The sequence below is a fragment of the Daktulosphaira vitifoliae genome, unplaced genomic scaffold (assembly GCF_025091365.1).
Source record: "Daktulosphaira vitifoliae isolate Bord-2020 unplaced genomic scaffold, ASM2509136v1 Scaffold_3, whole genome shotgun sequence".
Classification (NCBI taxonomy): Eukaryota; Metazoa; Arthropoda; class Insecta; order Hemiptera; family Phylloxeridae; genus Daktulosphaira; species Daktulosphaira vitifoliae.
Window position 1 is genome coordinate 24,862,620 of NW_026099574.1, and position 15,732 is coordinate 24,878,351.

The following is a 15,732-nucleotide window of genomic DNA, read 5'->3' on the forward strand; positions in this document are numbered from 1 at the left end:
CCTTGACGACAAAGAGGTTGACGCAAAGAAGATGTCATTCCAAGTTGCTTTGACCTCGACTGGATGCGACGAGCTGTTTATATTATGTTCTGTGCGGTTTCCATGCAAAACGACTGGAAATTATGTCATTACGAAACTCTTACGGGCACCGATTCAAGGATTAACCTGTTTTCCGGATTTGACGACGGCCACTAGAGGTACAATTTTTGTTGGCAGTCTATTGGTCCTTGGCGGGAAGGTCACAGAGGCATCAGTGGAAATTGACGAACAGAAAAAAACGTACTAAAGAAGATGACAAGCCAACGTGAACATGGTTAATTTTACCATTTCTATATAAATCATCAGGACACGGTGCGAATCTTTCGCAGATCTCGTTCGTTCGCCACCGCCATCATCTGCTCTGTGTTATCATTCGCTGTACTGCACATATATTTCCGGTTCCGATATCCGGCGATCAATCGACGCGATTAACGGNATTTTACCATTTCTATATAAATCATCAGGACACGGTGCGAATCTTTCGCAGATCTCGTTCGTTCGCCACCGCCATCATCTGCTTATGTTATCATTCGCTGTACTGCACATTTATTTCCGGTTCCGATATCCGGCGATCAATCGACGCGATTAACGGAACAGGGTTTTAAACGATAAAAATGATACATTTTTTATGCGCTGCTGTTCTAGCAGCTGTTAGTCTGCTGCATACTACTAGTGTAATCACCGAAGTACTTAGGCCGACATGGCAGCAATATTATCCGGGACAGCATGCGTGAGTTTTTGCTTACTAAATTGAGTATTAATTAAACTATAATATAGTAGCATTGGTAAACATATATATGCGTATTAGATTTTGAAGAAATATACTTTCCATTAGTGAAATGATAGACTCTGAAAGGTTTCTGTGATGCAAGACTAAATCAATCATATTATTCGGCGCTTAGATCATCCCACTTATGTATACTTCATATATTTCATTGTATGCAAAGAATACTATTAACTTGGTACACATATAACATTGTGTCGGTACACCAAAATCCAAATACTGTGTATATTGTGTTTTTATTAAATTTTATTCAGTTTTCACGCTCCCAAGTCGAATATTAAATTGAATTTCTATGCACATACATTGATGTTGACAAAAGATTCTTAGTATTATTTATTATCACATTTTTTTTTATTAAATGTTCGTGAAAAATTATAAATTTTGATATTTCGCATCATTTATGACGAAGTCGTCAATGCGAAATGCGCTTAACATTTTAAATATTACTTGGGTTAAATTTTGCAAAAAAAAGATCATGATTGAGTTAATAAATTGCTACGTGTATTTTATAAAACTCGTTAAAAGAAGATTTTTAAATAAATTACGTAAGTTGAATTTAGAATTGTCTTTATTTGACAATTGTAGTAGACTATAGTAATTTTTTTGTGATAATTAATGTATGTTATTGTTTTCCACTTAAGAAAAGATCAGAAAATTAATCATTTTCGTTGAATCAAAATGGTTTTAAACAGAAATTTATTTCGAATAGAGATGGACTTCAAGAGAGTGTATATTATACAGAGTGTTCAGTTAGCATGGAAACAGGTAAATTGTTACAAAAAATGAGAACAATAGAAACTTGTCACTTAACTTACTATCACTATATTATGTTCAACCTATATGAACAGTAGCGAATTTTCATAAAAAAAAAATATATATATATAATGAGGATATCAAATATACATCTATTTGTTTTAATTTATCCGAATAATTATATTACTATATTAAATAATCTAAAAAAGAGTAAAGCATTAGAGCCCCAACCTGTTGAAAGTATCATTGTTTGTTTAAAGAGTCTCTTCGTTAATAATTTAGTGTGTAAATGAATACCATAAAAACAAAAATCAAGTAGAAACTACACATTCTGTTCGAATGTTAGAGTAGTAGACGAATTCTGTAATTTTATTGTTTTTGTTGAAGGTATGGCATACGGTACTTCGAAAAGTTGGCATCGACGCGAGAAAACTTTGAAAAGGGAATTCCATACAACAAGTGAGTTTTATACACTTATATGATTCCATAGTGTCTTTTTCGATTCAGTTTCTACTGATGTGAAAATTTCCAAATTTCTTTTTGAAACTCTCAGCTCGAAANTATATGATTCCATAGTGTCTTTTTCGATTCAGTTTCTACTGATGTGAAAATTTCCAAATTTCTTTTTGAAACTCTCAGCTCGAGAACTTTACGTATTTCATTATGTACTCACGAGTATTTCAATTGTAATAAACTAAATAAAATGTAAATTTCTAAACGTATATTTTCAATATGTATTTTAAACGATTTGTAATGACACATATTTATCAATATATTATTCATTATAAATAATTGTAAAAATTGAGTTCAAAATTATAGTTGATGTCTGAAGAATGAAATGATTTTTAAAAACTAACAGATTTATTGAGAAAACTATAATAAACGAAGAATCTATTATAGTGTGAATTTGTAGGTGGGGATTTTATAATCGAATGGACGTAACTTTGAACAATAATAAAAAACGAAGATTGCGAATGGGAAGTGGTTGGTACAAACTTGTGCCTCCCACGGGAGCTGAGATTAACTGCGAATTTCCGACCACCGTCCGAGTAATATCTGTAAGTACTTAAATTGTTGTATCCACTGAAAAATGAGTTAACAATTAATATAGATTTTTTTAAGTCAATGAGAAATTATAAGATCGTTCTTTTTTATTATTTATATTACCTATATTATATTAACTATAGGCGAATTGTAAAAACCTTAAATCAATGTGTTATATTGCCAACAAAAGTTTAATAAAATCTCTCTAATTAAAATTGATTTTGAATTTAGTGATTCTATTTTTCATAAAAAAGAAGCACTATAATTTTACCTGAGTTAATAGTGATACACTTCAGGTTAGGAAATTTTTGTCTGTTATTTAATTATGAATATCGGGATGACGAAAAATTTATATGTTCAAGAACATATAAGAAGTATTTGAGTGGTAGTGTCAATTATGTCGCTAGTGATTTGATTCAGACTGTGTCATCTTTGATCATGTTTTTAAGTGCATCTACTAAAACACGAACGAGTAGGCATGTAAAATTTCATTGCATTGCTTCCCTTGGATTAAACGATACACTCAATACATCAACGTATTGAAACTTTCACCGTAAAAAAAATGACCCTAAAAATTTATTTAAAAAATTCGTGTAACTATTTAATATAAAACTCATAATTATATAAATACTTAAATCCTTAAATAAATTTAAATGTGAACTAGATTTATATACGTTTTAAGCCGTTTGCCTGTAAAATAAAATTTAAAATGGATTTTTGAAAATATTTTTATTATGAATATAATTTTGTAGAATATTGTGTGGGAGCGAGTCGATCCAGGCAAAGCCGACAAGGAGTTTGCGCTCAGACGCTTAGGAGAAGTACAAACGTACGATATGCACCTGAGACCCAAAGGAAGCACGTTACATTTACACGATGTGACCCCTTTAGACAGAGGTTTATACAGATGTATGGTATCTTCTATGGACAAACTGACGGGTGAAACTTTAACAATATTCCAAGATACTGCATTTTATCCTGATATATAATTTGCATATCGAATTAGACATTAATTTAATGATGATAACTATGATGACAGATTTCAGACGAGTTCAAAGTCTTATGTCAAAATTATTACAATTTACTTCAAAGGACGCAAGTAAAACTTACGTAATAATATTACTGCATTAAGTAAAATAATGATTTTGATCTTGTAGTTTTAAAAATATTGATTACTAACTGTGTTTGAATGCCTTAAAAAAAATTATATGGTTTCAGACAAAATAAATTGATTTTTAAAACTACGTTGTGTATTCAAAATTGTTTTTTATTTGTATAGTAATAGTCAGTTAACACATTATTATGATTCTATAATTTATACTATACTTAAAATTTACAATATAAATTTAATTAAAATTTTTAATATTTATAATTAATATACTAGTACAAACAATGAAATTTATTATTAAACGTTGAAAATTTAAATATCTCGGTAAATGAAAGGCTAAGGCTATTGCATTTAAAATTGTAATATTACAATAGGACTTAACTTTGTTATAAAAACTACTAGCAACAACTTGTTATAATTGGATTAGAAGATGCTGAAGTTAAAAAAACTCAGAGCCGTTCACTCACTGGTTTTATCCTAGTTTTCTAATATATTTAGTTGAAAAATGTAATTTTTATTGTAATTGAAATTATTAGTATTTTTATTTAACGAGAACAGTTTGTAATAAGAAAATACAAGTTTATGCAAGTTGAAATAAAAAATAAGGGAATTTTTGTTATTTAAACTTCAAAAAATGTATCCAGATTACTTTAAATAGCATAAAAATTTTTAACTATAATAATATAATTGATAAAAATAAGTACTGATTAAATAAAATAAGAAGTATTATACAAATAAATTTTACTACAAGAAGGATTTTTTGTGATAATTCGTTGTCACAATACATTTTTTTTAAATTACTTATTCTTTTTTTTATCCTTTTATCATTTAATTGTTGAATAGTGATGGGTAAATTTCTTATTTATACTAATAAAATAAAATAATAAACTATCAAACATTTTTTATTAAATTACTTAAAATGTTTTATATTTAAAGATATATTACTATTACAATAAAAAAATTAATTTTAGCTATATGTGTAGCTAAGAATCTATTGGTATAACTCTGCTATGTCTTTTTTTGTGATAGAGAACTTGAGAAATATTAAAAATCAATAAGTTGAGAAATCTCTAGTGGCTGAACATTTATTGACACATAATCACTCCATTAAAACCACAAAACTAATTAAAAACGTAAATATTTACAAAGAACTTAATATAAGGTAGGCAATAGAAATGTTTAAATATAAAAACAATTTAATTAATTGGGATTTGGCCCACTGGAAAATTTATTATTAACTTGTGTAAACTGTCAATATAATATATTACTTAGTGATAACGTCGCTAGGTGATAAGGTCGGTCATTAGAGGTATATGTTTAGTAGTATTATATATTAGTTCAGTATTTATTTAGCGTTGATAATAGTAACATTGTTTCAGAAATACGTATCCGCGATTTTTCAGTAATTTTTTGTGGCTATTTGATTTTAATATTTTTTTGTGTTTTAAATTAATAATATTTTTAATATAGTTTTAATTTTAAGTGATACTACACATATCACGATATGTCAAAAGATTATAAAGAACGTATCTAGTTGAAGCTACTAGTGCCATAATTTTGGAAAATTTGCCTTAATCCTCGTAATAAAGGGAAATGTACAGTTATTATAAAATGTCAATGTTGATATTTTTTGTTTTCACTTTATATTGAAATGATTTTTTAAAAACTGGACGGTTTATTACGAAATCTTTTTGATTATATTTGCCTTGCTGACGACGATATTTGTTCGAAAATATTATCTTTTAGCAAGATACTATAGAGGCTTAGTAATAAAACATTTTTTCATTTCTATTTCAAAAAATATTCCAAAAAACCTATATTTTTTAATCATTTTATCAAATTGAACAATTTTTATGCTCTATACGGTTTAAAAAAAGCGTTCCTGTTATTTGTCATCTACGAGTAATTAGCCTTTTAGAATAAAAATCATGTAACTTGTGATAATTATGATGATTTTCTTTTAAGCAAAAAAAAATTAAAGGAATTTTTAAATAATAAATTAAACTATACTAAAGTTCATTCATAAATTATTTTATTACTCTTACCTGCCATTAAGTAATTAATATAAGACTGCAGTCTAATAGGAGTAGAGTAATCATGTGCAGTGATACATAAAAATCCCAGCAAAATTAGGTCGCGACATAGTTGGGACACAAGTATAGATGATATCTAACAGTGATTAACATGACTATCATAAAGACGCTCCAATGCCAATCTGTTAAAATGACGACACTTTGTATATTTGTAATTTAATAAATTCTATGTTTCCATATGTTTTTTGCCTAATTTAATATAAAGTAATCTTATTGAAGAATTTTTTCTTCAATTTTTTCTGATTTGACGGCCGATTATTTATGGTAGAAAAATTGTCTAGATTTTTTTTTAAATATTTAGTATGCTTTAATAGCTTTGGTTTGATATAGGTTTCAGATTGTCAGACGTCTCGGAAAAATTGCGAATTTTTTTACTTTGACAGCTGATTTTTTATAGAAGAACATAGTGTGATGAATATATTTTTTTAATTGTATTAAAATTCAAGAAATTAATTTTATTATAAAAGTTGTCAGACATTTTGAGGTTTTTTTACTTGCGTGGGTTGTTTTATTTTTATATATTGATTAACCACTGAATTTTCTTAAAAGACATATAAAAAGAAAGTTTAACCTCTCTAGTTTATTTGGTTAAATTTTAATTAAAATAAATGATTAAAAAAAAAAATTTTCTAACAATTTTAAAATGTAGAAAAAAAATTTTGGAAACGAATTTTTTTCTACAGTTTTGAAATATTTTTTTAAATTTTAATATTTAGGAAACTTTTTCAATATTTTGGTACTGATAGGTTCAACTAGATTAAAATCGAGTTCTTTTGACGCATAACTAACAAAATCGATCCATTAATCTGAGAATTATCATGGACAGTCATAAAAAAATGGTAAAACCAATAGCTTCTCAGCTACGCATCGAAGTTAAAAAATATATAATTAAATTTCAGTTATGAATTTAATTTAGTTTGAAAGCATANTCATGGATAGTCATAAAAAAATGGTAAAACCAATAGCTTCTCAGCTACGCATCGAAGTTAAAAAATATATAATTAAATTTCAGTTATGAATTTAATTTAGTTTGAAAGCATACAAATATGGTTACTATTATTATTTTACTATCAAAACTCTTTACAGACGGCGTTTTATATAGGCAATATAGGTTCATATCTGTCACTATTATAATAATTAGTATTTGTTTGTACAAATGTAATTTCAAGTATTTATCAAAATATTTTTCAATAGAACCAACTGAAGTGTTACTTAAACAAATACTCGAAAATAATGTTCACATTTATTCATATATATGTCATACGTCGGCAGTACCCCGACGTAGACACATAAAAAGTACACAAATTAATTAATACTTTTAACGACAAGTTCGTCATATTTGGTTCTTTTCGAGTCCTCCCATTGGGTACACGGGTCAGCCCCAATTCCTTCAATTAGTGAACCACTAAAGGGATAGGTTTTAGACCTGTCAGCACGGTCTAGCTCTAAAAGTTACAGACTGAAGGGTGTCTCCTCGTCAGCCAACAGCACAACTACCTTTTCACTATACCTACTAAAGAACGGTTAAGTCCAAAAACTAGCCAGCACGCACACTAATTGTTAAGATCGACTAAAGGACCAGCAGTCCAACCTTGACTCTAGCCGCACACACACACACACAATTTTAATAACATGGTGGATATAAAGTATTTACACTAAGTGCAGGTTTTTATTTGCGAAATGTAATAAACACAAAATCAAAATACAATTTAACAATATAACACAATTCAAATTAAGCCGTTCAAAATACAAAGTTTCACGCACCAAACGTCCTGATTCGTTACTAGACGTTTCTTAGTCAAAACGTCAAACCTCCATTAATTTTTTTGTTTTCCTTTATATTATATTTATATTTGTATTTTCCTTACTTTTTTCAACCATTGTTAATTTGCTTACTCTGTATATTCCCTTTATATGAAATTATTATATTACTTAAGAATTTAAAAATTGTTTAATACTATGTTAAAAACTTATACTATACTAATATCGAAGTTATTTAATTACTTCTGAGCTACTCACTGCATTTATTAATTAGATAAAGTTTAAGTATATAAAAGTTTTATTATCATTTCATCATTTTTTGTCTTTTACCATCACCTAATTCAAAATTCAAAGGTATTCATGATTGATTTAAAAAGTATAAAGACATATAGATGAGTTTGTCACTAATGTTATTGATGATGGAAGTTCTAAGATTAGGAAAAGATAAATGCAGAGAAGCAGATACTTGTTACGGACTTTATACATTTTGTATAATATGAACAACATAACAAAAAAATGGAAGTGTAAGTTTTGTTCTTCAAGAAAGTTTATAGTTTACAGTTAAAAAAATACAGTTGATGACATCGTGACAGTTTAAAACGTATACTTCAAGGAAAAAACTATAACTGTCACTTTTGAGATAATGACGCAACGCTTGTTTAAAAATTACCTTATCAGCATAATAAAATCTTGGCATTTTAAATATTAAAAAAATGGTTAAATTAAAAAATATTATTTGTCTTGAATAAATGTTGATGAGATATTTAATAAATTTATTTAATACGTCTAATACGATCGAATAAAGTTATTAGAAGTTCTTTAAATTGTATCACAAGGTTTTTTAAAAATAAAAATTGTAACTGACATAAAATATTTTTTACGATTCCTTGAACATTAATTAATTATTAAAATAATATTAAAATAAAATTTCAATTAAGCTGTTGATGATATATTTAAAAAAATTATATATAAGGATTGATAATAAATCATTTAACGAATATAATAATTATAAAAATTAATTATATAAATATTTTTAAAATTTAAACATTTTGTTGACTTTAAAATATTTTAAAATTATTTGTTTATATGAGCAAAATATGACAAAAATTTAATTTTTTTTTTTTGTAAAATGTTCATTTTTCCCCCTTTTAATTTAAATATCTTCCACATATTATTTTAAATAACAAATTATACTTTTTTGGATTACATAAACTGAAAATATTAATTGTACAGTGAATGTAAATCTAAGGGTTACTCCAGCACCTGTGTATCGCTTGTTTGGATAGGTAAGTGAACTGTATTAATTAGCTAACCACAAACATAAGAACTTCAAATACTGAGAATTTGTCTGCGTTAATCGGGGTAGTAATGAGTTGGTTAGGTAACAATGTAACTTATAAATTAAAGGATTTTATTCATAACCTTGTAAACTATGGATAAAAAATACCTACTTGAGTAGGTATTATAGATATAGCTATAACAATTATACGACAAAAATTTACCAATAAGAAATTTTAAATAGTAATAAATTTATTACTTTTAGCTATAACAATTATGTGTACTGGGCTCAGCTAATATAGTTAATTTGTGTAATAATATACAAATAGCAAACAAATAATTATAGAACACTTTACAAAATATCACAAATTTATATAAAAAATTGAAATTCGATTTAGATATAATAAGAAACCTTAAAAACCTCGATTTTACAGTTCATTTATTCGATTGGATGATTTTCATTTTGCATTCGAGTGAAAGAAAAAACACGTTAATTCGGAAATTACAACATTAAAAACTTGGAAATTCACAAAGGTTTCTAGATATACCACACGAAACATATAACTTTGATTGTTTAATCGAATTGAAAATTTTACTTAGAAATTGTAGTGCTTTTTTTACCACATCTATGACGAAATTCGTATAACAATTCTAAAATATACACAATAAGGTCGGATGGCACTGATATCAGCATCCATGTGATAAAATTGACAACTTCGTGTCGTAGCTGTATATGGCCGACCGCTAACAACATTACGTTGTCAACTAGGCTGCAACATATAGTAATGACGAAGTTGAATTAAATAATATTTCATAACAAAAAAAAAAAATTATAGAATTTATCAAAACCATAGATAGATTTTTTATGCTTAGAAGTCTATTTTAATGTTTTTTTTGAACTAATAAACTACTAAAATTTGAGTATAAAAAAAAACAAACATTATCTCTCTTTCTTATCTACAATATTATATAGGATATTAACAAATAAAAATGACTTTTTTTACTAAAATGGCTATCTTAGTCAATTTTGTAATTTCAAAAAATAAATAAATAATAAAATAGATTTAAAGCTCATAAAAAATACATCAAATAGTATTTTTCCTAATTCCCATTCTCGGGTTGCAACAATTTGAAAAAAAAAATAAAACAATCGATTTTATTGTTCTTTAGTTTTTAAGTTATTTTAAGGTTAAGAGACAAAATTTTTTTTTTACTCATTTAAAATACACTTAAATTCGTTCAAAACTATTTTGAAAACAATACATATATTTTTTACTTTGTTATATAATTTTGAATTATGGATAAAAAAGGGTGAGTTTTTAACTTTAGATGAACAGCAGTATATGAAATTATTCTAAATTAAGAATAAAATACATTTGGCTGTCATGTTTGGTTGTCACGAATGGATTCTATTGTACTTTTATGTATATGGTCAAAATGTCATTGTTATTATCGTTCAATAAACGTGTACGTTTCATTAATGTGTCCATTCGATAAACGTTTACGTTTCATAATTGTTTGTAATTTATTGTAAAAATATAAATAAATATTTTCAATTTTCAATTCATATAATACGATTTCCAATATTAAAATATTAATTTTTTTTAATGTATTTCCTTTTAATAACAATAAAGTTGGCCTGGTCTAGTGAGTAGAAACGTATGTTTTAGCACACGGGACCCCGTGTTCGAGTCTTAGGGTGACGAAAAAAGATTTTTTATTTTATTATTATACAAACCTAATATTCCATCAGTTGAATTACTTTGAAAGAAGTTTCACTTCATCCGCGCGTACACGCAACATGCCCTAGTTTTATTCATAGTTATTATATTTTATTATTTATTTTTTGATACTAAATTATATTTTTAATTATAATAATTTGTCAAGAGTCTTATAATTAAATAAACTAATAAATATGAATAGACAATATTAAGTTTTATAACGTCAAGTTGGTTTATCACATATGTTTTACAACCATAGCTATGTTACTGTTAATTTAACATATGAGCTGACAATAGTATTAACGCCAGGTAGTACTAACTCAATAATTAACACTCGAATAAATAAAATAATAATTAATTACTTAGATATTTATTAGGAACAGTTCTCTTGCTAATGAATAATTAAGTTTAGTCGTTTAAGGTAAGCTAATCTCTTAAATAGTAGAGGTTGACTGTTTATCAAAAGAGTATAATCACACTTTGATAATGAATGTCCTGTTTGCATTCCTAGTCTGTCTCTGTAGTTGTAAAGTGTAGTCCATGTGATGGAAATGCAAGAAGAGGGTCATCTGTCTGACAGGCCGTCAGTGTTAGTCCGCTTCAAGCACAACATACTAACATGTCTAAATGTACAAGTAAATTTAATTTATGTACATCTCCATAATAACCATTGCACATTTTGAAAATCATTCCGTACATATACTTTACATTGTACTTTAAAGAGAGAATGTTAAAGAATAAATCCCTTCAAAGTAAACGTCATTAAAATTTTATTATAATACATTTTAAATGTTAACTCTATAATGAATACTTTATTCATTAAATATTTGGTCATTGACATTATTTGGATATTTTCATAGAGGATATGCATAAAGATTTTTCCTCATGTCTTGTAAATGAAAAAAAAAGGTATACTTTCAACTAATAAAACAGCTTTTATCACTATCACTTCATTGTTATATTAATGTTAAGTATAATGTGAAATTAATATAAATAATTGTCATAAACACTTGATCAACTCATGCTGGGCACCAAAATGGTCGAATTGAACGTTGGTGTATTTATCTATAAAGAACGAGGTGAACGAGTATTAATTTATAATATATAACTTTTTCTATTATTACTGAATGAGATAAAATATATTTTTTTAATTGATAAAATTCATCTTTCATTCTTAATTTTTTTTTTATTCAATTTTCGTTTTTAAACAAAAAAAATATCTGCTTTCTATTCTTGTAAATTAATTAACTTAAAATAAACTGTGCACTGATATTACAAAAATATTCTAACTGCCTTGCAGAAAACTATTATGTATTAAGTTTACTAACTCAATAAGTATTTTTTTCTGTATGGACCTTTTTAACGATCCGGGATTAAAATTCTTAAAAACCGCTTAAATGAATCCCTAAATATAGAATATTGTAAGCAATTAACTTTATAAAGAAGCAATTAAAAAAATTATCATTTGCAATAGCGTCAAAAACTCTAATAACACTTAAGTGTTTCCTCTTTTTAAGTAATCACTGCTTGTATATTTATAACTATTTGTTTACGTTGTTATCTTAAGATGTGATAAAAGTGTTATTTTTTTATATATTTTTATGTAATAGTATAAAAGTTTACTTAATAATTAATTAATAATATAGTCTTATATTATTATTAACAGTTTTAATGCTATCTGAGAATTTATTTGATACATCTTTGAAAAAAGTTAAATCGTGTGTTGAATATGTTGTGGAAATCTTAATTTTTTTTAAGTAGATATCAAAGGAACATATTAAAATAAAAATATTATTATTATTTTGATCATGTGGTGTACTTTTATTTACAGAATACATCTTAATATTACTTGCAAAAAACTTTGGTCATAAAACATTCTAATACCTTCTACTAGAACATAATTGACCCATTTCTCCTTTAAATATTTGTCTTAAAAATATAATGTTTTTTTAATGGTAGTTTATTGGTATTACTTTATTAAGTCCAATAATAACTTAACAGCTATATAATAAAATTAATATATATTAACTTCCAACAAATGAGATGGCTGTAAAAAAGCCGGCTGTTTGATAAGAGGTTACTAGTTTTTGATCACTTTTTTTAACGATCTTTATTTAATCTTTTACATAAGTAATTTTAAGTACTCATTCGTACATGTATACAAACAGTAACTAACCATCCAATTTATTTTTAAATACATTTAATCCTTTTACACGTGTATTTTTTAGGCGAATTCGAGCTATAATATATGAAAGTAAAATGTTCACAACTGAGAACATTTTACATTTTAATAAAAATTCTTTCAATGTAATTCAAGTAGATGCGTTTAATCACCTTTTACTCTAATAATTAATTATCATAAGTACTAATTGATAATTAATTGTTATATATTTCCTATACGTGTGATTCATACAGTAATAAAACTTATAACAAATATTAATCAAACATTTTACAGTAAAATTAACTAAATGTAATTTAAATATATCATTAAAGCAAAGATGTATTCTTTCTACTAAGTTGTCGTTTTACTTTTCATATAACATCATTATGAAGTCACAATATTATTGTGCAGAAAGGCTTATCTGTTTATTGTTTTTAAGCGATTTAGAAGGATTGTTGTGCATTTGTGATCTAGGGTTTTATGGAATAGCAACTAAAATTTCATTAAACAAGTGTTCAGTACATTTTCTTGAAGATATTTTTTTTTGTAAATTTAATGGCTGAAGATTTTCCCTAGAAAGTTTGTGCCAGCAAGTCGATGTGATGGCTTTGTCCAGATAATCGCACTGTCGATTAAAACAAAAACTGTTACTAGTCTGATAGGAGGTTATCCCTAGCAGATGAGGAGTTTTGACGGTCAGGGAAATACTGTGGTTCGTTGGAATACGGATAGGAATCATTTTCTGTACTCTTCACTGCCTAGCTGCGTCGTGTCGTGTTACCCGCCAATCACCTCCCCCGGGGAGCATCGTACTTTACCGGGATCGCTTCGTACTGTCAGTATCCGAGCGACCCTCACAGTCGGTCGGTGTTGGCCGTCGAGTTCCGCTGTCGTACTCCGTTCGTCGAGTGTTTCGCTCGTGTATGTTATCTAGTTGTTTTTCTAGCGTCGTTTTTTAGTGCGTGAATTCTCTCCCCTTGCCTGTATTATCTACCAAAGGTACCGATGAATAATTAGTGACGCGTTTTGGTTTAGTGCTAGTGATTGAAAATGTTTAGTGGTAGTGCCCACTGATACTAACGTGCTCCGTATCAGAGTCTAGAGGTACCGTAATTAATGTAAGAAAACTATAAAAAGTGTTGATAAAAAAAAAAAAACAAATACATTTTTAAATCACGTCTTACGGAATTCGGGTAGAACGACTAGGAAAAAGGTTAAGGATGTTGTTTATTTATAACAAATATATATATATATATATAACATTGGTATCTTGGCTTATCGATATTAAAAGTAATTGGTTTAACAAATTGATAGAAATGTTAACTGTTGACACTAGAACTAATTTGTTGAAGTAGTACATATTCTTATTACTTTATCATAAATTGTCCAAACTAATATTTCAATAGAATCTTATAGTTAATTTTATGAATGTTTTCTAAAAGGAACGCCCATGTGTGAGAATAGGCACACACTTTTCATTATATCCAACAAAATAATACTGCGATTTTGGGTCAAAAGTTTTATGGTTAAACAACAATACAAGCTTTTAAACAAAAATTATAAATCATCATCATTCACATAATAATACCTAGTTGGGGAGTATCACATACATAAAACATATTCATTTTAGCCAATAACTTAAGAAATCTGAAGAAACACATTGTGTTTAATTTAAGTTAAAATAAACCGGAAGCCCGGACAACAAAGTGTGTTTGAATTTTCACAAACTTAAACATTTTAATATTTAAGATAATTTTTTTTCATTATATTTTAAATGAAAAATAACTTTGAAGTGCGGAAAGTTTGTTTTGCTTTTCAGTAAGTTCATCAGTGGTGTAATTTTGCATTTAAAATTATTCGTTTAGATCATGTTCAAAGAGTTACTTGTTTTGAGGGACTAACTATGAAGACTTCTCAAACTTTTGAGTGGTATAAATACTATAAAATCGATCCAATCGCCTCCTGATATTTTTATTGTAATTTTAATATAATAGCCTCGAGCCAGTCGGCACATTCAAGCGAGTTTCAATAATTCTCGAAAACACCATCTGCGTGAGAATAATTTAGCTGTTATATTGCCTTAAAAATGCATATTTATGCTATTTTTTATTCCGAGGGAACAATAATCAGCCGAAAGCGAAAGTTTATTAATTATTATATTCAAATAATTGACGTCGTTTTCTATCATTCGTCACATGTCCGTACATTATTGCATCAGGTATTTTCTAATTGAATTGGAAATCTGCCAGGTAGAAAAGGGATCTCAACTTAGAAAATACATAGGAATGTGGTTGATGATCCTGAGAATTTAGATATATAGGTATTAATTAGTTTAACTGGCAACACCAACTTCATCCATTGCTTCTCGTTTGCAATACTGCTGTTATTAGCAACATTTTGTTTTTGGACGTACTACAAATTATCAAACTACAAAGCTGGTAATTACGGAATCAGGTTAGTTGTAGGCATCTGTCTTTGTTCGAAGTATTTAATACTTTTAACTAACTCATTAAACACCTCTATTTCAATTCATATTGCTTTTATTATTACGTTTCCTCGTTGGATCTATCATGATTCTTTTGCTTGACTATAATATTATACACATAATTTGATGGTATAAAAAACAGCATAATACTTTGTCGTTCATTTCTGAAATGTTAAATCAACTGAACATTAAATAATAATTTACGACGCGACTGCTGACTGGCTAGAGATTCGCTACATTCGTTTATTTTTTGACAGAATATTAACGAGTACCTCAGTATTTTCGAGCTCGACCCAATTTTTATTGAAAATTACATTTAACCAACTTGCAAGAAAATATCCTCTTTCAGGTTTTTGTTATGCGTTATTCGAATCGTCGTCGAACCTTTTGTACTTGAAACATTTTGAAAAACATTCTGATCCGAATGCCATACTAATAGAAATTCAATCTGTCGTGCGTGCAATTGTAATTATGGTAGTTCTTAGAGTTGGAATAAGAATGTAGA

General features: G+C 27.4%; 2 protein-coding genes across 4 annotated transcripts in view; both read left to right on the forward strand.

The window, feature by feature from the left end:
- Window positions 1-512: 512 nt before the first annotated feature.
- Window positions 513-3,864, forward strand: LOC126901674 (uncharacterized). The gene is made up of 4 exons (XM_050678330.1): window positions 513-769; window positions 1,964-2,035; window positions 2,490-2,634; window positions 3,373-3,864. The coding sequence occupies exons 1-4, from the start codon at window positions 654-656 to the stop codon at window positions 3,607-3,609; spliced, it is 570 nt and encodes a 189-aa protein (XP_050534287.1). The 5' UTR covers window positions 513-653; the 3' UTR covers window positions 3,610-3,864.
- A 9,730-nt stretch (window positions 3,865-13,594) lies between these two features.
- The window catches only part of LOC126901804 (neuroligin-4, Y-linked-like), a 210,704-nt gene continuing 208,566 nt past the window's right edge, over window positions 13,595-15,732 (forward strand). The window contains exon 1 of one of the 3 annotated variants that reach the window (XM_050678568.1): window positions 13,595-13,955. The gene's annotated coding sequence lies outside the window, so the exon portion shown is untranslated. The remainder of the gene's footprint in view (window positions 13,956-15,732) is intronic. The other 2 variants (XM_050678567.1, XM_050678569.1) reach the window with 2 other exon arrangements.

What these genes read in the sequence shown, in the direction of transcription:
- LOC126901674 (XM_050678330.1), top strand. Translation starts at nt 654, where the DNA reads ATGATACATTTTTTATGCGCTGCTGTTCTAGCAGCTGTTAGTCTGCTG. An exon ending in AAGGGAATTCCATACAACAA is followed by an intron (nt 2,036 to 2,489) that starts GTGAGTTTTATA and finishes GTGAATTTGTAG; the next exon opens with GTGGGGATTTTATAATCGAA. An exon ending in CCACCGTCCGAGTAATATCT is followed by an intron (nt 2,635 to 3,372) that starts GTAAGTACTTAA and finishes ATAATTTTGTAG; the next exon opens with AATATTGTGTGGGAGCGAGT.